General features: G+C 41.7%; 2 protein-coding genes across 4 annotated transcripts in view; one reads left to right on the top strand and one right to left on the bottom strand.

Annotated features, from left to right (window-relative positions):
- Positions 1-3,277: 3,277 nt before the first annotated feature.
- Positions 3,278-11,247, bottom strand: LOC143688679 (uncharacterized). Its single transcript, XM_077166885.1, has 2 exons — positions 11,026-11,247; positions 3,278-6,024 (listed from the first exon to the last, which is right to left on the bottom strand). The coding sequence occupies exon 2, from the start codon at positions 6,019-6,021 to the stop codon at positions 5,578-5,580; it is 444 nt and encodes a 147-aa protein (XP_077023000.1). The 5' UTR covers positions 6,022-6,024; positions 11,026-11,247; the 3' UTR covers positions 3,278-5,577.
- A 1,364-nt stretch (positions 11,248-12,611) lies between these two features.
- The window catches only part of ARMC1 (armadillo repeat containing 1), a 92,201-nt gene continuing 77,311 nt past the window's right edge, over positions 12,612-27,501 (top strand). For 2 of the 3 annotated variants that reach the window (XM_077166884.1, XM_077166881.1), the window contains exons 1-2: positions 12,612-12,807; positions 17,212-17,432. In XM_077166884.1, the coding sequence (XP_077022999.1) occupies positions 17,250-17,432 (183 nt within the window). In that variant the 5' untranslated portion in view covers positions 12,612-12,807; positions 17,212-17,249. Of the gene's footprint in view, positions 12,808-16,390; positions 16,461-17,211; positions 17,433-27,501 lie in introns of all 3 variants that reach the window. The other variant, XM_077166882.1, reaches the window with a different exon arrangement.

Genomic DNA, 27,501 nt, shown 5'->3' with positions numbered 1-27,501 from the left:
GATACATTTTTAGAACCCCCAAATTAATATTTAACGCCATCAAACCAGTGTTCAAATTTCCCTGATTGTCTCATATATACACATATATACATATATTGTCTTATATATACACATATATATTTTTTGGCTTATGGATTTTTAAAAAAAATTTTTATTTAGGAAAACAAACAATACACTTAGAATCACCAAAAACGGATGTCTTAGTTAGCTTATCCATAGGCATATTTAAATGAAATATCCATATAATCATTGTAAAACCTGTGTTTGCACAGTAAGTTCCATAAACCAATTTAAAATTAAGGCAACAAGGAAAAAAAATCTACAAATTCGATACAAAAGTTCTTAAATTCTAAATATTAAACACTAACTTAAATACCATTTGATCAGCATCAAAACTGTAAATGTTCTCAAAATATTAAGTAGAGAGTTACTACAAATACGTACATTGCTATAGTAATGGCCTATGTTACAGTTTCCTGGTTTCAGGAAAATACAAATATTTTTACAATTAATATCATATATATATATTTTTACAATTGGAATTTTAGAATCAGCATTCAAAAGAACCACAGGTACATTTGCTGGACATGCCTTCAATCTATGTTAATCTACAGAATCTGCATCCTTTTTGTTGAAGAAACTGAGATTTTTATCCTGTTGAAATTTCCCACATTCAGGATTTTGTTGATTGCATTCCTATGGTGACATTAAACAAATGCCTTTGTCTCCTTTTATTATCTATAAACTAGCAATTAGATATGAAGACTTGATCTGATTCAAGATCAATTTTTTGGCAAGAATACTTCATAGTTGGTCATTGCATCAACAGGACATGGCATTCACTTATCTCTTGTCCTTGCAACTTAACAGCTGTTGATGATCACTGCCTAGACCCATGATCTCATTAAGGATGTGCAAAAGTAATAGTCTAACATTCCTTTTTTATTTATTACCTAATTGGTTACCTTGCGACACATTTTTAAAAGGTTGATCCCTTGCTTTGTATTTTTTACCAGCTTTCAGAATAATTCTCCATATCAACAATTTTGTTACCCTAAAGTACAGTTCATATAAGAAAGGCAAGTTAAGCGCTTGACTTGATTCTCTCCTTTATTCACTAAGTTTTTAGAAAAATGAGTTGATTCCTTCAAATTCTCTTAACGGTTTCTCTTTTCTTCCTTTCATTTTTTTGAATATAAATAAGAACTCATGGATTTTATCATTATAAATTATATTTTACTTGATCTTTTATGAAAAGCAGATTTTTATACAGAAGAGTGGACTGAATTTACATCCACGGAACATCTTCTAGACACTGGGCTAGCTAGGTGATCTCATACACTGTTTTATTTTATTCTCATAGCAACCTTGGAAGGCAGATGCTGTAATCCCTATTTTTCTCAGAGGAGACTCAATCAAAGTCAAACAGCCAGCATGTCATCAAACCAGACTGGTCTGACTCACACTGTATGATTTACCTTTCTTAAATGACATGCTACAGTCCTTAAATTGGGCCTACTTATTACACTTCCAGCCTCTTGTCTTACGTCTTAGCATATGTTCTCCTTATACTTTACTCTTTTTGTTACCCTGAGTTTGTCACTCTCATACTTGCAAAAGCAGTTCTCTAGGACTAGAATACCCTACAAACTGCCCTGTAACCAAACTCATAGCCACCTTTTTTTTTTTTAACTTCTGAATTTTCCCCTACTTCTAGATTGTACATTTAGTCTCCAAAATTTTCTTAAATACTTTTTGATATTTTAGTTCTTACACTTGAGTTTGTAACCCATCTGGAATTTATTTTTCTTGGTAATGATACAATGTATAGATTCAATTTTATTTTCTTCAGATGAAGAGTCAAAGCTTCTATATATCATTTCTCATTCTTTTAAAAATTTTATTTTGACATTTTGTAACCCATGAATAATAATACATGTATAGAACTTGTGAAAAAATAAAAAATATAAATATATCAGAACTGTGTTCCAATCTTTTAAAACTGAAAGGGGTGCCTATCAAAAGTTTCAGAAACGGCTGCACTAAACTGAGATCCCTGAGGGCAGGAATTATGTTTTCCCGTATCTTTAAATCTATGGGTAAGAAAATCTCTGGTACATTTTATGAGTTCAAAAAATGGTTGACTGAATGACACTGCTATTATCGGAAATGCGTCTTAAGCAACACCCCACTGAGAAATTTTACATTTCAGCTGTGTCTTGTGCAAGATATCAGAGGCAAGGGAGAAGCAATGACTCATAATGGCATGTAGTATAACTTCACTGGTGTCAAGTTCATACATTTTAAATATGGGAATAAAAGGTTTAAAAGACCTTCCTGTGGCATGTAATTTATAGGTGCCTGCCAAAAATTACTTTTCTTGTGAATATACCTGCTTTCAATGCCACTTATCTACTCTCTTTAATGTCAAAGTTCCAGGAAAAATAAGTCAACTCAATACTTAAATACAGAAGCACGATTATATTTAATTTTAAATTCTAAACTTCCAACCAGCAAAGACTATTTTGGACATCTCAAAAACCTATGTCATCAGTTTCTGTTTGGGAACATCTCAAATGCTTTCTCTGTCTAATATACAAACTAAACTTAACAAGAATAGCAAGTTTACTTTGCTGTGTTAAGTCTGTTTTTCTGCATGGGCAGGCACGGGGAATCGAACCCCAGTCTCCCGCATGGCAGGCGAGAACTCTGCCACTGAGACCTAATGGCCTGCCCGAGTCTTTTTTAATAACAATACGGAAAGAAATTTCATTTGTTCAGACAAATGGGTTATGTTTAACCTGACTGTGTGCCCTTTGGTCTTCTTATATTTACTTTCCCTTTTTTAAAAAACTTATTTCTACACTGACTATTTCTGTTTTTTCTTTTCTACAATTCTAGTAGTTGATTGGTCTGGTAAATTTTTACAAATGAGGCTAGTGCTTCTACCATTGAATATTATGAATCACGGCTTTTTAAATTTTTTTTTACATTACATGCAATGTTCACTTAGCACCACTCCCCCGTGTGGTTTTAGGTCAAATGGTGTGAAAGAACCAATAACTGGTTTCCACTTTGCTTTTCTTGAGTTGATAAGATAGAAACGAGCTGATTCAAAAGAATAGAAGGATAACCAAGGAGAAGGCAGCAAAAGAAATTCAACTGGAAATAACCGTTCGGTTTTCATTCGCCTACAGAGAAATAAAAATATAGGAGACATTAGCATAGTGCGGTGCTGGGGCTTGCCTGGCCCACCCGCACTGGGGTCTCGTCCTCGGATGAGGTTCGGCTGGAGAGCGGTATCAGCCGAGACCGGGGGGCTCGAAGGTCTGGAGGGCACGCGAGCACAATAAACCGAGACTAAGGAATAATTTCAGCAGTTTATTACATGGGTGGCTCGCGGGACCTAGCCGGCTGGCAAGGCTTACAGACTAGGCTCCCCAGATGAGGAAGCACATGGAATATAAAGGGTTGGTGAGGGGGAGTTAATGGAGGCGGAGAAACTTTGATGGACGGCTGGTATGGTGTCGTGTAGGATGTGGATTGGTTAGGGGGTGTGTTAAACCAAAATGAAGTACTGTAAGTATTATACTGAGTGGAGAGATGAGGAGTGTACATGGTCCAATGAAGAAGGGGTGAAAGGTTAGTGTGATATATGCTCAGGGGTTGCTAGGCAGAGGACTAGATTGGCAGGGCTTGCAGGATCGAGAGATGTTTGGACCTGTCAGGGCATACTAAGGTAGATATAAGAAGACAGCTATGGATATAAGCGGCAATTCCTCCTTTCTATTTAATAAGAGAAGGCTAAAAATAGTTAGAAGGGGCAACACAGGGCGAAGAGGAGGGATGAGGCCGGCCAGGGGCACAGTTGGCCCGCAGGCTCCCTTCGAGCCCATAGGATGCGCATCTATGAGCTACGCCCCTAGAGGGTGTTCAGTCCTCTGGGTGGGCAACACTTGCTAACCATACCTGTGCCTGCTGGCGGTGGCCTGCATCCGTGAAGGGGTTCTGAAGTTCAAGAGCTGCTAAGGCAAGAAGTTTAGTTTGCTGTTTATGGTGAGAGAGTTGTTTATATATGTATTTGAATATAATAAGAAAGATAACTAGGGCAAGCAATAGGATTCCATAGAAAATGAGATTTGAGGGTTGAAAAAGTGAGGCGAATTTGTGTAGGAGGTCGTTGAGGATAGAGGCAGATATTTTTGGGACTACTATGTTTTCCATGGCCAAGATTTGTGTTTGGAGATTGTGAGTATAGTTCCAGAAGGAGTCGTTATAGGCAGTGAATATCCAATCACGTAAGGTTAGGCGGGGTCGGGAGGTATTAACAGGAACAGGGGTAACACAGAGACGGGAAAATGGGTATCGTCCATCACAAGTAGAGGAAGCTACTTCATATAAAGCTTCAATATCTAGGGCTAGTAAGTCAATTTGTTGTTGCAGATTAAAGACGGCGCGATGCATAAGAAGGTTTATGTTGTCCTGAGTTCTTAGTGATCCTCCAGCCGTGTGCGTAAGGTTGTTAATGACGTCAGCGGTGGTGGACGTCTGGGTGAGGGCAATGGCAGCTGTGGCAGCAGCGGCCACGGACACAACGATGGCTGCGGCGATCGCGGCAGAAACGCCAAAGTCTCGTTTGTGGCGGGAGATCGAGGGTAGGTCTTCGGCTTTGATAGAATAAGGAAGTTGCGGGGCAACCCAGGTGGAGGCGTTCAGCGGGATCCACATTAATCGAGGCTGCAAAACTATAAATGCATATTGATAAGAAGTGTTTAAGAAATTAGCTAGGAGGCAGTTATCAAATTCTTCAGTGCTGTTACAGAGAACAAAAAAAAAGGTGGATTAACGAAGACATAAGCTTTTATTTCGATGTTGTCTAATTTTAGGAAGCTGTCAGTGTAGATGGAGGAGAGAGTACCTTGAAAGTCGTTTACAGGAGTGAAGGTGATAGAGCGGGCCGCGCAGAGAGGCCGAAGATCGAGGCATGAATATTTGCCACAGAGGTAGGAGGCGACGAATTGATCATATTTGAATAATAAAGACTTGTTTGTAGCGGAATAGAAGGTATAAGGGGTGGAGGGGCATTGGGCGGCTGGATGATGGCAAGGTTGCCAAGTGAAGCGATCGAATGTAGCACGAAAGGGCCGGGTGAGGTCAAGCATAGGACAAGTGGGCGAGGGTGGGATCGCGTCCAAACATGGAGGCGAGGTAGAGGTGGGATCGTATTTTCCAGGGAACCACCAGGCACCGGCGAGAGCAAAACCTGAAAGATGGGTAGTGTTAACACTGTACGCGATAAAGGTTGTAGAATTCCTGAGAAAGAGGCAGTTGGGATATTTGGGATTGCAGGGTACATGCACAGATCGATCGCATTGTCTGTGGGTGCTATTGATTTGTGGGCATTGTTCCTCGTCGTTTATGTCGTCTTGGTCTATGAGAAGGGTTAGGTTAAGGACAAGGGCTTGCTTGGGGGGAGGGCGTAGGGAGAGATTTAAGGGTGCTTGAGATGGTTGAAAGAAAGCATTGCAAGGGAGCTGAAGGGAGCAATTGCTGATTTGAAATGAAGGGAAAAGAGGGCTATCCGGGGTGACAAAAAGAACTCCGGGGGGGTGCTGAACAGCAGCCCACACCTCTCTGGCCGATGCTGTGGGAGCTGTGGAGAGAAGCATGAGCATTATTAAGAGAATTTGCTTTAAGCTGGGGGGGGTTATCACAACGTTCTCGAGCCTCGTCATAGAGGTTGAGGAGTTGTCTCTTCTGAGTCCGAGGATTTTGCGGGTCATCTTCATCGAGGGCTGCCTGTGTTAATTTGAAGACTAGGGATCTTACTGTGCGACGGGACCGTTTGGGCGGCTTGGATGGTGGTTGTGACATTTGCGGATCTTCCTTTCCTGAGGGCTGTTTAAGGTGCATTTTCTCCAACTTCTTCTTCAGGGCTCGCATTCTGCGTCGGTGGCGTCTGCTTGGGCGCCGTGGCCGGACGGATGTTCCTTCCGGGGATCCAGATTGGCTGCGGTCCATTCTCTGGAAAGACACAAGCAAAACCACGCCCCTGGGCAAGGAGAGGGGCGGGCCCTTGCCACGTATTGGTGGATGGGTCACGCCAGTGAACTGAAGGGACCAGGGAAGGCCTGTATGAAGGTCCCCAGTGTTTATGCAGGGGAGATAGTCCTTCTTTATCAAATGTGAGTAAGTTGAGGTGTATGAGGGCAGCTGTGACAAGGTCGCCTGGTGAGGCCTGGGGGAGATTACCCTTCTCTTTTTCAATTTGGATTTTTAGCCTGCGATTTAAAGATTCTACCATAGCCTGCCCTTGTGGGTTATAAGGGATTCCAAAGTGGTGGGTGATGTTATAGAGACGCAGGAAGGCTGCGAAGGAGGCGCTGCGGTAGGCAGGGCCATTGTCTGTTTTTAAGTCCCAGGGAATTCCCATAAAGAGAATTCCTTGGCGAAGTGCCTTGATGCAATGTTTGGCAGTTTCTCCCGGCAGGGGGACAGTGTAGCACATGCTTGAATAAGTGTCTATAATGACATGCAGATATTTAAGACGCCCGAACGAAGAGATGTGGGTAATATCCATTTGCCATCTGGCATTGGGTTTGAAGCCACGGGGATTGACTCCTTGTGGCTGCAGAGACCCGAGTGGCGCAAAGGGTGCGCAAGTGGCGCAGCTGTGAACTATGTGTTTACAGGTTTCCTTGGGTAGACCGCAAAGATGATGTAGGGAGTTGGCTGAAAAGTGAAACCTGGAGTGGAGTTGTTTGGCTGTATTAATGGAATCACTGAGTGCGTTGACAGCTGAGATAGAGACTGCTTTATCGGCTGCTTCATTGCCAGCCGCAAGCGGTCCGGGGAGACCGGAGTGGCTGCGAATGTGTGCAATGAACCAAGGTACCTGTCGTCGCTCTAGGAGGAGTTTTAGATTGGTGAGAGCATTATCGATGGGCGTAGAGTCAGGGAAGAAAGTCGTGAGGGCGAGCACGCGACAAACTTGAAAAGCGTACAGGCTATCAGTGAAGATGTTTAACGGCTGGTGTTGGTATAATCTGAGTGCTTGCGTTACAGCAAGGATCTCCCCAACTTGGACCGGGTGCTGGTTGGTGTATGTGTAGTGACTAGGTTGGTGTTGTCCGGGATGAAAGGCTACGAGAGCAAATTTGGTTTTGGATGCGTCTGTGAATACTGTGGTTGAGTTTGGGAAGGGAGCTGATGAGGGGAACGGATGAAAGGGATTTTGGAATGGCAGGTGTGAAATGCCTTGTATAAGACGGTGGCTTGGGTAGTGGTTGTCAAAATTACCTGAGAATATTTCTAAGAGCACTTGCATATTAGTATTATTTTGGATTAAAAGGTCTGTCTGCTTAGCATTTAAGGGCCAGACAATGGTGCTAGGTTTAACTCCGAAAGTTTGAAGGGCTAGTGTAATTAGGTCCGAGGCCAGGTCGATCCACATTTGGATTGCCGGGCAGATTTTCGAGTTTGCTTTTGGCTGGGTGAGCCCACAGTAAGGGGCCTTCCTGCCAAAGCACTCCTGTAGGAGTGAGGTATGTGTTTAATATTAAGGCCTCTATGGGGCGGTCAGGGTCGAGTCTGTTGAGACGGCACTCCCCTAGGTGCTCATTGATAGTCTGGATGGCTTGTTTTGCTCCGGAGTCGAGCCGGATGGAGCGCGTGATAGCGTCTGGGGGCTGTCCTTTGGTTTGTAATAACTTGAACAGGGGCTGCAGCTCAGCAGTGGTAATTGGTAGGGCTGAGCGAAGCCAGTTAATTTGCCCGCAGAGCTGTTGTAGTTCTGTAAGTGAGACTCGCTCCGGTATGGCTAACTTTGGTGCTGCAGGAGTTATATGCTGATCAACTGTAAACCCCAGGAAGGAAAATGGGGGTTGGAGTTGGATTTTATTTGGCTGCACGTTTAGGCCTATTGCGGTGAGGTTAGATTTTAGTGCGCTTAATACCTGAGTAAGTTGTGCAGGCTCCTCTGATGCTATAAGAATGTCATCCATATAATGGATAAAATAGGCCATGTCGTGCAGGGGGTCTATGGCTGTGTCAACATAAGCCTGGCAAATAGCAGGGCTATTGCGCATGCCTTGGGGAAGCACCTTCCACTGGTAGCGCTTGGCTGCCCCCGTGTGGTTGGGGACAGGAACTGTAAAGGCAAACTTTGGTCGATCATCCTCATGCAGTGGGATGGAAAAGAAGCAGTCTTTGATATCTATGGTGGCTACATGTAGATGTGAGGGGATAGCCACTGGGTGTGGAAGCCCGGGCTGCGGAGAGCCCATGGGCAATATGTGCTTGTTAATTTCCCTAAGATCATGAAGGAGTCTAAATTTGTTTGTGGCTTTTTTATGAATGATAAAAACAGGTGAATTGTAGGGGCTGGTGGAAGGTTCGATATGACCAGCTTCTAGTTGCTCTAGGACGAGGGTTTTGAGTATTTCTAACTTATGGAAGGTAAAGGCCACTGCTCCACCCAGATGGGCTCCTCTGTGTCCCATTGGAGAGGAGTGGGTGCTGGAGGTGTTATGCAAGCAGTGGCGCAAATTATTGGGGGGGCTGTGTGGTAATATTGGCCCCGGCGTCTGTGGGAATGGCTCGTCCCCAGAGGGCTTGGCCGATGGTGGTTAGGAAACATTCTTGAGGGGGCTGCGTGGTAATATATGCCCCTGAGGCTGCTAGAATGTCTCGCCCCCATAAGATTTGGTCAATGGTTTAGAAAGGAGGCGGAAGGTACCGGAGTGACCTTCATTATCTTCCCATTTAATGGGAGAGGCGGCGCGCAGGGAGGGAGCGGAGGTGGCTCCGATGACGGAGGGTCCCTCCTCTGTTTTCCATTGGGCATAAAGCAGGTAGACATGAATTTCTGCCCCAGAACAGTGCCTGTATACCAGCGATTGTTTATTTTAATTTCGCGGGTAGGCTTGTTGGGGGTTATAGGGATTGACCACATTATGGCTTGGGGCCGGTTTTGGCCCGGGTCTGTGTCTCTTGGGGGCGGGGCTGAGACATGCCCCCCTTCAAGTTTAAAGGTTGCGCTCTGCTAGTGGAGCGGCAATCTCGAGCCCAGTGATAGCCCTTGTTGCAGCGAGGGCAGGGCGTAGGGGGCTTGCGCTGCTGCCACTGTGGCTTGGTAGGCGGCGGGCTAGGGGTAGTACAGTTTTTTGCAAAATGCCCCGTTTTTCCGCACCTGAAGCAGCCTAATGTTAGGGTCATGGCCGTGGCAATGGCTTGGGCCAGTGAGGCGGCGCTAGAGTCTATGTTGCTGCATGCGAGGACCCAGTCATGAATGGCTTTTTCTTTGATGGGTAAAATTGCCTGCTTACAGGCAAGGCTAGCTCCCTCAAAAATAAACTCCTTTGCGAGGGCGGTTTGTGCTTGTTCACCTAGCACTTTTCGTTCGCAGGTTTCTGCAACTCGCAAAACGAAGGAGGTAAAGTCCTCATCTTTCCCTTGTGTGAGTTTGGTAAATTTCTCTGGCTTGGCCGCTGAGCAGGATCGAAAGGCTCGCATGGCCACTTCCCTTAGCTGAAGCCAAAACCCGGGGGGGGCCTGTACATACACCGCAGGAAGCGAGTATTGGCCTGTCCCAGTATAAGCCTCGACTGGGAGTTGGAAGCCCGGGGGCCCATGCATTTGAGAAAGGACAGCCTGCTTTTCGGCTTCTGAATTGAAATGCGCTCTCCAGTCAACATATTGACCAGGGGTAAGGATGGCCCAGGCTAATGAGGTCCAGTCATGAGGAGTGCACAGCTGTTGTGATATTTCCTCTAAGAGGTGGGTAGCTTAAGGACTGGCAAATCCGTCCTCCTTTACCGCTTTGCGGAGCCGTTTGACTTCATCGGCATTAAAGGGGTACCACGGGAGGGGACGCTGGGGAGTAGGTTGAACATTCATGGGAAAGCAAGCGACCGGCGGTGGCAAAATAGGTTGAGGGGCAGCTGGGCCGCTGGATGCGCCAGCATTGAGCGGCCACAATGGCGCTGCCGATTGAGGGGCGGAGGCGCAAAATAATGGGCCCGGGGAGTTGTCCGCTGCATAGGATGGTGGCTGGGATGGCACCACCGGCAGGGAGGCCGGAGCACAAGATGGCGGGCAGGGTGGGGCTAGAGCACAAGATGTCGGACAAGGCTCCTCCCTCTGTGGAGGGGGGCAGTCGGGAGGCACTTCCCCTTTTTGGTTGAAGGAGAAGGAGGAAGTGGCTCGCAAGATGGCGCGAAACCGCCATCTTTAGGAAGGGCAGGGTAAAGGTACTTCCTGTTTTCTTTGTCTCCGCTCAAACAAGAAGGAGGAAGTTCGCCATTTTGCTCTGTTGCCAGATTGTTAAGTTTAGGAGGACAGAGCTCGAGCTCATTATTCAGCTGCTCAAATAAGGATTCAGAGCCTGGGTCAGAGTTATCATGAGACTCCTTTGAATTAGCAGAATTTGTTGCCGATAAGGCCTCTTGAGGGGCGCTATCGGATGGTGGCCACGAGCCGTGTAGGCAGGAGTGGATAGTAATAAGCGTGGGCAGGAGCCCGGGGGTGAAACGCTTATTTTCGTGCTCCATTTTTTGGGTGACCCGATCGATAAGTTGGTCATAGGTGGTAGGGTCCCACAGGTGGCAGGTGGTAAGCCACGGGTTGAACGGGAGCAGGAGATCCCAATAAACTTGGAGCTGACGAACTGAAACCTTGCATTTATGAGCGTCTAACAGGGCTGCCAGCGCGCGGACTTGGGGCGCCTGGTGCACCGAAATGCGATTGCCCATGATAAGAGGTAAGTTGTTGCAGTGAGCCAAAGGAGAATGGGGGCTGAGTTTTTCCGATTAAGGGAGAAAAACTAGCAGGGTAATACACCCTACAGCGCAGAGAAACGTTATGGCAAGCAAAATTCTTTCTACCGGATTCCAATCCTTAGGGGCGATTTGTGCTAATATTGCTGCCCACACTACCGCTAGGAGAGATATTAACAAGAGCTAATAATTCACTTATAATAGTGAAAGGTTAGAGGGGCTCTCAGCCGGAGAGAGCGGGGGCCCTTACCTTGTCGAGTGGCGGCTGGAGAGGAGGAGACGATGAGATCCGACCGAGGGTCTGGGGCTTGTTGGGGTCCCTGTTCGGGCGCCAATTGCGGTGCTGGGGCTTGCCTGGCCCGCCCGCACTGGGGTCTCGTCCTCGTGTGAGGTTTGGCTGGAGAGCGGCATCAGCCGAGACCGGGGGGCTCGAAGGTCTGGAGGGCACGCGAGCACAATAAACCGAGACTAAGGAATAATTTCAGCAGTTTATTACATGGGTGGCTCGCGGGACCTAGCCGGCTGGCAAGGCTTACAGACTAGGCTCCCCAGATGAGGAAGCACATGGAATATAAAGGGTTGGTGAGGGGGAGTTAATGGAGGTGGAGAAACTTTGATGGACGGCTGGTATGGTGTCGTGTAGGATGTGGATTGGTTAGGGGGTGTGTTAAACCAAAATGAAGTACTGTAAATATTATACTGAGCTGAGAGATGAGGAGTGTACATGGTCCAATGAAGAAGGGGTGAAAGGTTAGTGTGATATATGCTCAGGGGTTGCTAGGCAGAGGACTAGACTGGCAGGGCTTGCAGGATCGAGAGATGTTTGGACCTGTCAGGGCATACTAAGGTAGATATAAGAAGACAGCTATGGATATAAGCGGCAGCATAGAATACAGTCTGAGAAATTTATTCTTATCCTTACCAACACTTTTTTTCCCATTAGAGGTCTCTCGATTTTTTTCTAACGTTAATATGTAAGATACATGGCAGAATTAACCTCTGAGAAACAATCCAGAATTTGTTCAGTGGGGTTAATGAGTGCAAGGGATGCATTATTCTCAAGACCTGCCTGTGAAATTTAGTTTACACTTACATTTGGAGATATTTTTAAAATTAAATCTATACTTAAAAAACAAAACTAAACAGAAATCTAAGTAACTGCCACCGATAAAATACATAAATCTTTACACTGTTAAACTAAACAGGAGACCATATTTAAGACCATATTAACTATCAGATCAGAAGTCCTACAAAAAGAAAAAGAAAAAAACAGGCGATGAAAAATCCGCTCCAAAAGGAAATGACTATTTTAAAAACTAAACACTGTGCTTTGGGGCCCTTGCGCTGCAAGACAGTGGACACCAACGAGAAATGAAAGAAATACAAAGAGCGCCTAAGATACTGCTAATGTTCATGGTAAAAAGCAAAATTTTAGCTTTAAAAATATAATTTAAGGTAAAGCCAGTGAAATGTTATCAAACTGTCTTACCAGAACTGAAGGAATTGCGAGACCAGCAAGTTCAATTTGAATTTCCCAACGCCGGAGGTGAAGCTCTCCTTGCCTCGCACTACTGGCAATTGCAATCTTGAAATCGCCGCGTTGCTCAGTGGGAAACAAGCTTCTTTGGCTCCTGTTGTTGGACAGCGAGTCGCTAGGTCCAAACTACTTCTCCTGCCTCCTCATTGGGCTGGTCTGTTCAATAGCGAGCGCATTTCGCTAGGTCACCAATGAGCGCTTGGTTTAAAGAGGCCATCGAAGATTGGATGGGTCATCCTCGCGTTTATATTGACATTAGCCAATAGCGGAGCAGAACAGGCGGAAGTGACAAAGGTCTGTGGGGAAGAGTCTGTAGCACCTTTCCCTGCCAGCGCTTTCGCTATTTTCCTCTTTGCGTTAGTCGGGTCATTTGCAGTGTCTTAGGCCGCGGCTGGGAGCCTAGGGTGCTGCTCCACGCGTTTGGGTTCCTCTACCGCGTCCATTGGTGTTAGTCTGATGGTGCACCAGGCTCTGCACTCCTAAGGATCTGGAGCGGTATGTAGGGTCCAGGGGCGGCAGACAGCTGCAGAACCGGGAAGGCCGCGGAAAGCCGCCACAGCACCCTCGCGGATATATGTCTGGGCGGGGGCGTCCTGCCTGCTTTCTTTTCGGGGCCTAGCAGTGCAGCCTTCGGAGGCACGTTAAGGCGCCCTGCTTCCTTGTGTTGCCCTGAAAATATCGCTTTGTTTACCTCTCTTCTATCCCTCTCAGCGTCCGATTTTTACTGATTCTTGCATTATCGTTAATGAATGTCACTTCTCTTTTCTTCATCTCTCGCGGTGGTTCTATTAGTAACTTTCTGTTAGTTTTGCGCACCTGCCTGTGTTCTAAGAGCGAAAGAACATGGTTGTGTTTGGCTTTATTCGAGAGAGACCAGTGTTCTCCCGTCTGTATTTTAATAACTATTCTTAGGTACCATTCATTCTGTTTCTAGCTCCTCAGTGAACTGGTGTGTTGAGACAGTGATGCATATATTCCTGTACCTGACAGAATACAAGTCCTCAGAGAATGAAGTATATATTTTTTTGGTATTTGCTAGTTATTTCGCGTTAGTTCAAAGCTATCTGTCAGAAATCAAGTACTGGGCTGGCCACTGTGGCTCAGCAGGTGGAGTTCTTGCCTGCCATGCCGGAGACCCGGTTCGATTCCCGGTGCCTGCCCATGCAAAAAAAAAAAGCCAAAAAACCAAGTACTGATTTTTAAAAATAAAAAGCAAGCTGAGACAAAGAAATGTTAAATACTGCCGACGGTTAAATAAAACTTCAAGAACCTTCTGTACACTCATGCACAATCTGTGCATATACTTTAGGCATAGACTAATTCCCCACTGTAATTTTCCCCCACAATTTTGTTTCAGTGATCAAGTTTCCATTTAGTTTCTTTAGAAGGAAAAGATAGATTTGTTATTGCTAGTGTTCTTTTCCAGTTTATTAATTTGATTATCTGTAATAAAACCAAAACCTACTCCCACGTTCACATTTCATTTTGCTCAGTAATTGAAGGAAAGTTCTTGTAGAGTTTTAATGTTCAAGGTTTTATTCAAATATTCATAACCGTATTAAAGAGGGCCTGCATTTATAGACCAGCATAAACTTTCAGTGGCTCCTAGCTGCACCAGAAATTGCCTGGTGTGCTTATTAAAATAAAAAGCTCTGGACCCTACCCCCAAAGATTCCTATTTAATAGGAGCCTAGGAATCTGCAACAGTAATTCCAGCTGATCCTGAGATAAGCTATGTGGGTCCACACTTGTGGGCTTTAGATGAAAAACTTAACTGCAAAAAGTTTATTTACTCTCATACCTGATGCAGTACTCATTGTAAAGAAGGTGGGAGAGATTTTTGTTTTACTTACATTAGAGTACCTTGGCTGATACAAAGTTGCATGAATCAGTATATTTCAGATTATACAAAGTTGCTCAGATCAGTATATTTCAGATTATTTAAAAACTATTTTGAGATCTCCCAAATTTGGGAATAGGAAAGAAGAGGGGTAGAGTAGAATGAATCTTGAAAGTCATTTAAAAACATTTTTTCCAGTTTATTGGAGGCTAATATGTCTATCATGCAACTTGACTGCATGAGATTGATAGAATTAACCCCCAAATGTAAAATGTATCTAATACGTAGAATGGGGATAAAGTCTTAAGTTTTGCTTACCTACCCACCTGTTTCCGTTTCCTCAACTGTTCCATAACTATCTTCTTGTGAACCCTGCATACCTTAGAAATATTGACCTTTTATAAGAATATAATGATACAGTAGTTAGAAAGGGATGTCACGGTAACTTGATAGCATCAACTCATACAGTTAGAAGTTCTTTCCTGAAGTTTTACCTAAAACCCATCTAATTTTGGAGGTAAATCACAGCTTTTGCCTCTCTTGCTGTAAGTACTTAGGAAATTGAGTGCTTGACCTCAGCTTGTTATATTAAAATGTTTGATGCCTCATGGTATTCTGGGCCTTTCCCTAGGCAGCTCATAACAGTGGGCTTTGAAGATTGGAAGTTTTAAGTATTTTGACTTTTGTTGATCTCAAAGCAAGTGAAAGACTATGACTATTTTCAGGATGAAGGAGTAAATAGTTATCTAAGGACTTTTTAGAAGAGAACAGAGCTCTCCAGTTCTAAGGCCGGTGTTGTATACAAAGGTCATCACCCATAGGATTTGGTTCATAACTGTGACTCGGCTCTTGGTACTTTCAACCAGTAATTGATATGCAGGTTGCCTTTTGGTCATGATGTGCTAGTGACAGCACATAAGCCTCTTTGGTAAACTGATTTGTGAACAGGGATATTCAGGATGCTAACAACAGGGGGAACCTAAGAGGTAAATGTCCTCAAACCTACTTAGCCTTATCTGTCCATATTCAGTCTTGCTTTTTCTTTTACCTTGAGTTTTTTAAAAAATTATAACAGTAATTATAGTATTTTCATTTCGAGAAAATTACCTGCCAAATACTAACCTATTAGAATCTTTATTTTGCATTTGCTGCAAATTTTTAAATTTTAATCAAGGTAATGTGTTTTATGTAGAATAAATGTGTGTGTGTTTTTTCCCATGTGCTATGTATGCTATGTGTTGAGGGTTCTTAGCAGTATAAAATTTGGTAAGAATTTCACTGATATGTAATAACTAGAATGAGTGAATTTATAGAATCAGAACCTAGAGTGCAGGTTACCAGGGGACAGGGTAGAGGTAGGATTTAGGAAATTAAGGCTTAAAATGTACAGGGTTTCTGTTTGAAAGCCTGGAATGTTTTGGTAACAGGCAGTGGTGATGGTAGCATAACATTGTGAACGTAATCAACAGCACTGAAACATGTATCTGAATGTGATTAAAAGGGGGAAATGGAAATGTTAGGTTGACAGTGTGGCAACAGAATAAAATAAAATAAAAAAATCCATGGAACTGCACTACACAAACAGCGAACCCTAAATTAAAACTTGGACTATATAATTAATAATGCAGTTGTAAATAGGTGCTTTTATCAATTGTAACAAACATACCACACCAATGCAAGATGTTAATAATAGAATGGTATGTGGGAATCCTTTATTTTATGCATGATTGTTCTGTGACTCTACAACTTCTCTAATAAAAAAAAATGCTAAGAAGATATTCTAGTACCATTTCTTTCATTTTGACACCATAGAAGTACCATTTAATGCCTTTTACTATGTATCAGGTATAGTCTAAGCCCTTTTTAAATAGAATTATTAGAATATTATTAATAGAATCAATTAACCATTCTATTGAGTATTATCAATAGAATTAATTATTAATTATTCTATTAATAGATTAATTTTGTATCCCTCCTCTTCAGTTGGAATTTTTATTGAATTTGCACTAAACTTACTCTGTTAATTGGAATCTTTATTGAATTTGCACTCAACTTATTCCATTAATTAATGGGAAGTATTTACACCTTTATATTCTTCCTAATAAGGAAATATACTGTGTAACTTGGTTAATCAAAGTTACCATTTTTTACTTTTTGTGTATGTGACGATTATTCGTTGATATTCTGTTTCTTTGGCTTTTGTATGTTTATTTTGTTAAATTTTCTAAACTTTTATAGGAAAAAAATACATGCTGAATTTAAAGGGCTGTATGGAACATAGAAAGATGACTGACCAGTTTACGACATGGTATGGCACTAGACTAAAACCTTATTCTCTAACAGGCTTTTGTGACCTGCGGCCAATTATTTAATTTCTCTCTGACTTTTTATCTGTCAAATGAAGGATTAGACTTAATTATCTCAAATTGTATTTTATTCTTCCTATCCTTGGTTCTTGTTTAGACAACAGAAAATGGCACGCTCGTTGTTGGACAGCTGTGCTTAGATTTACTGTAATCTCCCAAACACTGCTGAACTAAGTCACAGGGGCAAGATACCCTTCTTGGCTTCTTTGAGTTTCTAGGAAATTTTATCTTTTGTAGATACATTGTGCTGATTTTTTGTTCTTACATAGATAAGAAGAAAAGTTGTCAGCTAGATACTTTTTCCTGAGGTACTTGTCTTAGTTGCTTTAGAAATGTTTTGCAGAGGAAATAAAAGCATTGCTGATGCTGCAGTTTGAGAAGTATAGTGAAGTTTACAAGCTTGAACTGTAAAGATCTTTTTATTATGACTTTATTGTTAGAATATATGTTCCTAAAAAGGAATTTATTGAAATATTGAGTATGACTTGTTCTTTAAACATTGTGTACGCATAACTCCATTTCTTCATTTAGCTTAATTTTACTTTGTTTAAACTGTGATATTGCCAATTCTTAAATTTTTATGTGATTTAAATTAATCTGTCTCATTCTAAAAATGTTTTAATCCTGTTTACTTAATAAAGGCCAGAATGTGTAGCAGCAGCCTAAAACTAATTTTTCAAACTATTTCTGCAGAATTTAAGAAGATTTTATTCAAGTGTATGGCATAGAAGATGAATTCTTCCTCCTCCACCATGAATGAAGAACCTAATGCTCTATCAGTAGTTAACCAGCTTCGGGATCTAGCCGCAGACCCATTAAACAGAAGAGCCATCGTTCAGGATCAGGGATGTCTACCTGGCCTTATTTTATTTATGGACCATCCTAACCCCCCTGTTGTCCACTCAGCTTTGCTCGTAAGTTGTCTTTAGTAATTTCATCCTCAATGTTTTAATTTTTGTCATTAAGGAGAATTTGAGAAAGTTAGATGACAAGATAAAAAATTCATAGAGGCTATATAGAGTAAATAGTAAGTTTCCTTCCTTTATGTACAAGCATGTATGTAGCTGTAGAGTCTTTACACAATTGTTGGCATACTGTATGCATAGAATGTGCTGCAACTTACTTTTATCATTTAACAAGAAATGTTAAGGATTGGGTCAAATCACTATGGATATAAACTCAAAGAAGGCAGCTTTTTTTTCATTTAAAGTATAATAAATTGTTTTGAAAGTAAACTTTCATTGTTCTTTCATTCTATCTGCCATATGATAAATAAGTACTGTAAAACTGTTGATAAAGGACTAGAAAGGCTTTCATCTGACGTTAGTGGTGGTATATATCCTGCATAAATGGCCTTAAGCTAACAGACATACACAGCATTGCCAAGCATTCCTTTTTACTCCTTTTACTTTTTTCTTTTTTTTTGACATGGGCAGACACCCCTCTGGCATATCAGGCAAGGACTCTGCCTGCTGAGCCACCTCCTTTTACTTTTTCTGACCTTAATATCTCAGTAGGAAGCCTTACGGGGTTGGGATATTGTTCTGAGAATAGTTGGTTTGAATCTTTTTTAGGTTGTAGACTCTGTGGCAGTTTATAATCCTACCTGACAAAGACAAGATTCTCATTTAGAAAACTGGAAACATCAGGAAAGGGAGGAAAATTACAGCCCTAAGGTCCTCAGGCAGTGTCACTAGTACAAACAATCATGGGTTGGTTTGGAAATTGTTGAGGTCAGCTTTCACCTCAAGCAGTAAACTTTACAAATCTTTGCAAGCAGCTAAGATTACCTTGGAATGCTACAACACCAGCTAAACTCAAAGGAAAATGCTGAATACTCTTAGTCTTCTTTTCATTGCACAGCATACCTCAGAGATATTGGAGGCTTGATTCCAGACCACCGCAATAAAGCACTTCACACAAATTTTTTTATTCCCCAGTGCATAAAAAAAGTTATGTTTGTACTATATTGTAGTCTATTAAGTGTGCAACTGCATTATGTTTTAAAAGAAATACATACATACCTTAATTTAAAAATATTATGTTGCCAAAAGAATGCTAACCATCATCTGAATCGTCAGCAAGTTGAATTTCTTTTCCTGGTGCAGAGTCTTAGCTCAGTGTTGTTGGCTGCTGACTGACTAGGGTGGTGGCTTCTGAAGGCTGGAGTGGCTGTGGAAATTTCTTAAAATAAGACAGTAATGAAGCTTGCCATATCAATTGACTCTTCCTTTCACAGAAGATTTCTCTGTAGCATGTGATGCCCTGTGATAGCATTTTACCCACAGTAGAACTTCTTTCAAAATGGGAGTCAGTCTTCTCAAACACTGTCACTGCTCTGTTGAACTAAGTTGATATAATATTCTAAATTCTTTGTTGTCATTTCAACAATGTTCACAGTAGCTTCACCAGCAAACAACTTTCTTTTCCCAAGAATCATGAATGGCCTTAATGATATTTGAATGGTGTGATTCCTTTCCTGAAGGCTTTTAATTGACTGCCCAGATCCATCTCTTCATGGGCAGCTATAGCCTTGTGAAATGTATTTCTTAAATAACAAGACCTGAGAGTCAAAATGACTCCTTGATCCATTGCTTGCAGAATGGATGTTGTGTTAGCAGGTTATGAAATCAACTTTAATCTTGTTATATATCTCCATCAGAACTATTGGGTGACAAGGTACATTGTCAGTGAGTAGTAACATTTTGAAAGGAATCTTTATTTCTGAGCAGTAGGTCTCAACAGTAGGCTTATGATATTCAGAAATCATGTTCTGAATGTCTGTCTGTCATCCAGGCCTCATTGTTCCATGGCCTTGTTCCATTTGTTCACTTAGCAGATTGCATTTATGTTTCCTGTATGTCATTTCATAGCCTAATAATATTCCATTATATGGATTTACCAAATTATTTTATCCATTCATCAGCTAATGGATATGGTACTTGTTTTAATATAAAATGGGAAGGAAAGATAATGGAAAGAAAGGAGAAAAATACAACAGGGGAGAAAGAAGAGAGGAATAATTTCAGAGAGCTGGTACCCAGAGGTAAAGTTTGGTCTTTCTCTGTGTAATCCAAAAGGTCCAGTTAGTTTAGTCATTTTGTTTAAAGTATAACTGATGAGTTAATAATCCTAGATTGGAAATACATTTGTCATTGTAATCGCAATTTGTTCCAATTCAGAGAGAGAAGTGAATAGTGATTTTAAGAACCAGTATTTGTAGTAGTGGCATAAGAAATAGATTAGAAAGCTTAATATAAGTCGGTGGTTTTTCCTGGTAATTCTTAAGAATTTACTTCAGTCTTACTTTAAAAATCAGTGAGAAATTGATTACCCTGAATCAGTGTTTAGCAATAAGGTGATCATTTGTGACATGGTGTCCTTGTAACCTTTAAAAGGATTTCTAATTTAACGTCTTCCCATTCTCCTTAAGTCTTCCCTTTTCTCTTCATTTGCTTCCTTCTCTAACATATGCCCTTGTCATCCATTACTAGTCCTTTTCCACCCTTTCCTGCCCTTTTTTTCTATAACATACTCAACCAACAAAATCCTCTTTAAGGGTCTATTCAGATCCATTAAATGATACTACAGAAAATTTCTGTCTGCTTTATTTGGCTTGCTATGAACATTTTCTGTGTTGCTACCTAAAATTTGTGCTTGTTGTTTGCATGGCCAGGCTCCAGGAATCGAACCCAGAACTCCAGCTCAGCAGGTGAAAATTCTTGCCTCTGAGCCACCGTTGCACCGCCCAATTTGTACATTTTTAATAGCTGTGTAATATTCTACCCAGTTGATACAAAAAATGACCATATCCTTTTCCTTTTGACTATTCAATTGGATTCTGCTTTTCCCTGTCTTAGTAATTGTTTGGGTGTAAGGATCTCTTGTTATCTTAAAGGTAAGGGATAGGGAAGGTTTGCTGTAAGAAAGAAAGATTTATTGTAAGAGCAAGACATGTAGTACTAAAACTGATGACTGTGGGAGCTGATCTTTGTTTTCTTGGGTCCCTGCAATTGCGTGTTTCTGTTTCTGTCTTCTCTAACTTCCTGCATGGCTCCTCCTAGATAAACAGCCCTCACCTCTAATTATCACATCCTTACAGATCCAGCAGCCCAGCTCCAACTTCCAATTCTAGGAGAGTAAATCTGGTTCTGTTAGCTGGGGCCAAGAGTCATTCAGGTAGCTGCTGCAGTCTTAGCAGGGACTGAATACCTGAGGAGATGGTATGGGTAGAGTCTCAAAAAATGAGTATATTTTTTCCCTTTTGAATTTTTTTCCTTTTTATATCAGTGAATATTTTTTTTTATTAATTAATGGAAAAAAAAGAAATTAACCCAACATTTAGAAATCATACCATTCTACATATGCAATCAGTAATTCTTAACATCATCACATAGATGCATGATCATCGTTTCTTAATCATTTGCATCGGTTTAGAGGAACTAGCAACACAACAGAAAAAGATATAGAATGTTAATATACAGAAAAGAAATAAAAGTAATAATAATAGTAAAAAAAACAAAACAAAACAAACCTATAGCTCAGATGCAGCTTCATTCAGTGTTTTAAAATGATTACTTTACACTTAGGTATTATTGTGCTGTCCATTTTTGAGTTTTTGTATCTAGTCCTGTTGCACAGTCTGTATCCCTTCAGCTCCAATTACCCATTATCTTACCCTGTTTCTAACTCCTGCTGGACTCTGTTACCAATGACATATTCCAAGTTTATTCTCGAATGTCCGTTCACATCAGTGGGACCATACAGTATTTGTCCTTTAGTTTTTGGCTGAACTCACTCAGCATAATGTTCTCTAGGTCCATCCATGTTATTACATGCTTCATAAGTTTATCTTGTCTTAAAGCTGCATAATATTCCATCATATGTATATACCACAGTTTGTTTAGCCATTCTTCTGTTGATGGACATTTTGGCTGTTTCCATCTCTTTGCTATTGTAAATAGCTGCTATAAACATTGGTGTGCAAATGTCTGTTTGTGTCTTTGCCCTTAAGTCCTTTGAGTAGATACCTAGCAATGGTATTGCTGGGTCGTATGGCAATTCTATATTCAGCTTTTTGAGGAACCGCCAAACTGCCTTCCACAGTGGTTGCACCCTTTGACATTCCCACCAACAGTGGATAAGTGTGCCTCTTTCTCCGCATCCTCTCCAGCACTTGTCATTTTCTGTTGTGTTGATAATGGCCATTCTGGTGGGTGTGAGATGATATCTCATTGTGGTTTTGATTTGCATTTCTCTAACGGCCAGGGACATTGAGCATCTCTTCATGTGCCTCTTGGCCATCCGTATTTCCTCTTCTGGTAGGTGTCTGTTCAAGTCTTTTTCCCATTTTGTAATTGGGTTGGCTGTCTTTTTGTTGTTGAGTTGAACAATCTCTTTATAAATTCTGGATACTAGACCTTTATCTGATATGTCATTTCCAAATATTATCTCCCATTGTGTAGGCTGTCTTTCTACTTTCTTGATGAAGTTCTTTGATGTACAAAAGTGTTTAATTTTGAGGAGCTCCCATTTATTTATTTCGTTCTTCAGTGCTCTTGTTTTAGGTTTAAGGTCCATAAAATCGCCTACAATTGTAAGTTTCATAAGATATCTCCCTACATTTTCCTCTAACTGTTTAATGGTCTTAGACCTATTGTTTAGATCTTTGATCCATTTTGAGTTAACTTTTGTATAGGGTGTGAGATATGGGTCTTCTTTCATTCTTTTGCATCTGGATATCCAGTTCTCTAGGCACCATTTATTGAAGAGACTGTTCTGTCCCAGGTGAATTGGCTTGACTGCCTTATCAAAGATCAAATGTCCATAGATGAGAGGGTCTATATCTGAGCACTCTATTTGATTCCATTGGTCGATATATCTATCTTTATGCCAATACCATGCTGTTTTGACCACTGTGGCTTCATAATATGCCTTAAAGTCAGGCAGCGTGAGACCTCCAGCTTCGTTTTTTTTCCTCAAGATGTTTTTAGCAATTCGGGGCATCTGCCCTTCCAGATAAATTTGCTTATTGGTTTTTCTATTTCTGAAAAATAAGTTGTTGGGATTTTGATTGGTATTGCATTGAATCTGTAGATCAATTTATGTAGGATTGACATCTTAATTATATTTAGTCTTCCAATCCATGAACACGGTATGCCCTTCCATCTATTTAGGTCTTCTGTGATTTCTTTTAACAGTTTTTTTTAGTTTTCTTTATATAGGTTTTTTGTCTCTTTAGTTAAATTTGTTCATAGGTATTTTATTCTTTTAGTTGCGATTGTAAATGGGATTTGTTTCTTGATTTCCCCCTCAGCTTGTTCATTACTAGTGTATAGAAATGCTACAGATTTTTGAATGTTGATCTTGTAACCTGCTACTTTACTGTACTCATTTATTAGCTCTAGTAGTTTTTGTGGATTTTTCCGGGTTTTCGACGTATAGTATCATATCGTCTGCAAACAGTGATAGTTTTACTTCTTCCTTTCCAATTTTGATGCCTTGTATTTCTTTTTCTTGTCTAATTGCTTGGCTAGAACCTCCAATACAGTGAATAATAGTGGTGATAATGGACATCCTTTCTTGTTCCTGATCTTTGGGGGGAAAGTTTTCAATTTTTCCCCATTGAGGATGATATTAGCTGTGGGTTTTTCATATATTCCCTCTATCATTTTAAGGAAGTTCCCTTGTATTCCTATCTTTTGAAGTGTTTTCAACAGGAAAGGATGTTGAATCTTGTCAAATGCCTTCTCTGCATCAATTGAGATGATCATGTGATTTTTCTGCTTTGATTTGTTGATATGTGTATTACATTAATTGATTTTCTTATGTTGAACCATCTTGCATACCTGGGATGAATCCTACTTGGTCATATGTATAATTCTTTTAATGTGTTGTTGGATACGATTTGCTAGAATTTTATTGAGGATTTTTGCATCTATATTCATTAGAGAAATTGGCCTGTAGTTTTCTTTTTTTGTAATATCTTTGCCTGGTTTTGGTATGAGGGTGATGTTGGCTTCATACAATGAATTAGGTAGCTTTCCCTCCACTACGATTTTTTTGAAGATTTTGGGGAGAGTTGGTACTAATTCTTTCTGGAATGTTTGATAGAATTCACATGTGAAGCCGTCTGGTCCTGGACTTTTCTTTTTAGGGAGCTTTTGAATGACTGATTCAGTTTCATTACTTGTGATTGGTTTGTTGAGGTCATCTATTTCTTCTTGAGTCAAAGTTGGTTGTTCATGTCTTTCCAGGAACCCGTCCATTTCATCTAAATTGTTGTATTTATTAGCGTAAAGTTGTTCATAGTATCCTGTTATTACCTCCTTTATTTCTTTGAGGTCAGTAGTTATGTCTCCTCTTCCATTTCTGATCTTATTTATTTGCATCCTCTCTCTTCTTCTTTTTGTCAATCTTGCTAAGGGCCCATCAGTCTTACTGATTTTCTCATAGAACCAACTTCTGGTCTTATTGATTTTCTCTATTGTTTTCATGTTTTCAATTTCATTTATTTCTGCTCTAATCTTTGTTATTTCTTTCCTTTTGCTTGCTTTGGGATTAGTTTGCTGTTCTTTCTCCAATTCTTCCAAGTGGACAGTTAATTCCTGAATTTTTGCCTTTTCTTCTTTTCTGATATAGGCATTTAGGGCAATAAATTTCCCTCTTAGCACTGCCTTTGCTGCGTCCCATAGGTTTTGATATGTTGTGTTTTCGTTTTCATTCGCCTCGAGGTATTTACTAATTTCTCTTGCAATTTCTTCTTTGACCCACTCGTTGTTTAAGAGTGTGTTGTTTAGCCTCCACGTATTTGTGAATTTTCTGGCACTCCGCCTGTTATTGATTTCCAACTTCATTCCTTTATGATCCGAGAAAGTGTTGTGTATGATTTCAATCTTTTTTAAATTTGTTAAGACTTGCTTTGTGACCCAGCATATGGTCTATCTTTGAGAATGATCCATGAGCACTTGAGAAAAAGTTGTATCCTGCTGTTGTGGGATGTAATGTCCTATAAATGTCTGTTAAGTCTAGCTCCTTTATAGTAATATTCAGATTCTCTATTTCTTTATTGATCCTCTGTCTAGATGTTCTGTCCATTGATGAGAGTGGGAATTGAAGTCTCCAACTATTATGGTATATGTGTCTATTTCCCTTTTCAGTGTTTGCAGTGTATTCCTCATGTATTTTGGGGCATTCTGGTTCGGTGCGTAAATATTTATGATTGCTATGTCTTCTTGTTTAATTGTTCCTTTTATTAGTAGATAGTGTCCTTCTTTGTCTCTTTTAACTGTTTTACATTTGAAGTCTAATTTGTTGGATATTAGTATAGCCACTCCTGCTCTTTTCTGGTTGTTATTTGCATGAAATATCTTTTCCCAACCTTTCACTTTCAACCTATGTTTATCTTTGGGTCTAAGATGTGTTTCCTGTAGACAGCGTATAGAAGGATCCTGTTTTTTAATCCATTCTGCCAGTCTATGTCTTTTGATTGGGGAATTCAGTCCATTAACATTTAGTGTTATTATTGTTTGGATAATATTTTCCTCTACCATTTTGCCTTTTGTATTATATATATCATATCTGACTTTCCTTCTTTCTACACTCTTCTCCATACCTCTCTCTTCTGTCTTTTCATATCTGACTCTAGTGCTCCCTTTAGTATTTCTTGCAGAGCTGGTCTCTTGGTCACAAATTCTCTCAGTGACTTTTTGTCTGAGAATGTTTTAATTTCTCCCTCATTTTTGAAGGACAATTTTGCTGGATATAGGAGTCTTGGTGGCAGTTTTTCTCTTTTAGTAATTAAATATATCATCCCACTGTCTTCTAGCCTCCATGGTTTCTGCTGAGAAATCTACACATAGTCTTATTGGGTTTCCCTTGTATGTGATGGATTGTTTTTCTCTTGCTGCTTTCAAGATCCTCTCTTTCTCTTTGACCTCTGACATTCTAACTAGTAAGTGTCTTGGAGAACGCCTATTTGGGTCTAATCTCTTTGGGGTGTGCTGCACTTCTTGGATGTGTAATTTTAGGTCTTTCATAAGAGTTAGGAAATTTTCAGTGAAAATTTCTTCCATTAGTTTTTCTCCTCCTTTTCCCTTCTCTTCTCCTTCTGGGACACCCACAACACGTATATTTGTGCGGTTCATATTGTCCTTGAGTTCCCTGATACCCTGTTCAAATTTTTCCATTGTTTTCCCTATAGTTTCTGTTTCTTTTTGGAATTCAGATGTTCCATCCTCCAAATCACTAATTCTATCTTCTGTCTCTTTAAATCTACCATTGTAGATATCCATTGTTTTTTCCAGCTTTTCTACTTTATCCTTCACTTCCATAAGCTCTGTGATTTGTTTTTTCAGTTTTTCTATTTCTTCTTTTTGTTCAGCCCATGTCTTCTTCATGTCCTCCCTCAATTTATCGATTTCGTTTTTGAGAGGTTTTCCATTTCTGTTCGTATATTCAGCATTAGTTGTTTCAGCTCCTGTATCTCATTTGAACTATTGGTTTGTTCCTTTGACTGGGCCATATTTTCAATTTTCTGAGCGTGATCCATTATCTTCTGCTGGCGCCTGGGCATTTAGTCAGATTTCCCTGGGTATTGGACCCAACAGGTTGAAAGATTTTTCTGTGAAATCTCTGGGTTCTGTTTTTCTTATCCTGTCCAGTAGGTGGCGCTCGTGGCCCACGTTTGTCTGCGGGTTCCACCAGTAGAAGGTGCTGTGGGTCCTTTAACTTTGGAAAACTCTTGCCGTGGGGGAGTTTCGCCAGCCGAAGCAGCTTGGAAGAGTGCCAGCCGGCCCGGGGGTCCCAGCCCGGGAGAGCACCCGACCGAATTTCCTAGTCGGCCCGGGGCGCCAAGCGTGGAGGAGAGCGCCAGCCGCCGCAGCCTGGGAGAGTGCACCATTCCCAGCCGGACCGGGGAGTCACGTGTTTGGAAGGGACCCCCCCGGTCACCGTTCTCCGAGGTCTGGGGATTTCCGACCCATCTCTCTCCGTTGGTCCAGGGGGCCTCGCGTGGTGGGGCTCCAGTTGCCGCGGCCCGAGGGGACCGCCTGCCCAATTCTGCCAGCTGGCCTGGGAAGGAGGAAGGAAGGGACTCCACCCGCTTGCCGTCCCACCCAGGAAAGCCCACGCCCCTCGGCGATCTGACCGGAGGTGGTTCTCCCAGACAGTCAACCGTTCCAGGATGGGGTACGCCGTCCCTTTGATCTCCGTCGTGGCTCCGAGAGCTGCTCTGTATCGTCTCCACTCCCCCAGTAGCTGTTCTGGAGGAGGAAAGGTGAGGGTGGCAAGGCTGTCAAGAACGGTGACGGAGGAGCTGGTCAAGGCGGAAGAGGGCACGGTGGTGGTTGGAGAGCCGCCGGAGCAGGAGGAGAAAAGGAAGGATAAGATGGTGGATGGAGCGCCGCCGGAGCAGAAGGGGAAAGAGAAGGGCAAGATGGCGGCGGGAGCGCCGCCGGCGGAGAAGGAGGAAGAGGAGGGCTGGCTGGCTGGCGGCGGGAGCGCCGCCAGTGAAGAAAGAGGGAGAGGAGGGCTGGCTGGCTGGCGGCGGGAGCGCCGGCGTAGAAAGAGGGAGAGGAGAGGGAGAGAAGGGATGGCTGGCTGGTGGCGGGAGCGCCGCCAGCGGAGAAAGAGGGAGAGGAGAGGGAGAGGAGGGCTGCCTGGCCGGTGGTGGGAGCGCCGTCGGTGGAGAAAGAGGGAGAGGAGGGCTGGCTGGCTGGCGGCGGGAGCACCGCCGGCAGAGAAAGAGTCAGTGAATATTTTTGATTCTTGATACCAAAACTATTTTCCAGTAACTCGGAATAATGGAACTGACAGTTTCAACGCAACCTAGTCTTATCAATAGTTAATGACTTTAAATTTCAGGATATAGTTTTTATTGAAATAGAATTCACTCTGGGGGCAGTGGTGCCTTAATAGAAGTTATAGTCTTCTCGCAAAGCCCTCTGAAACTTTTCTAGGCCGTCATGTATTTTTAAAAGTTTT

The sequence above is a fragment of the Tamandua tetradactyla genome, chromosome 6, assembly GCF_023851605.1.
Source record: "Tamandua tetradactyla isolate mTamTet1 chromosome 6, mTamTet1.pri, whole genome shotgun sequence".
Classification (NCBI taxonomy): Eukaryota; Metazoa; Chordata; class Mammalia; order Pilosa; family Myrmecophagidae; genus Tamandua; species Tamandua tetradactyla.
This window is presented reverse-complemented; position numbering and strand designations above follow the sequence as displayed.

Bases quoted from the DNA above. Each gene is read 5' to 3' on its own strand.
- LOC143688679 (XM_077166885.1), bottom strand. From the start codon at position 6,021: ATGGACCGCAGCCAATCTGGATCCCCGGAAGGAACATCCGTCCGGCCA.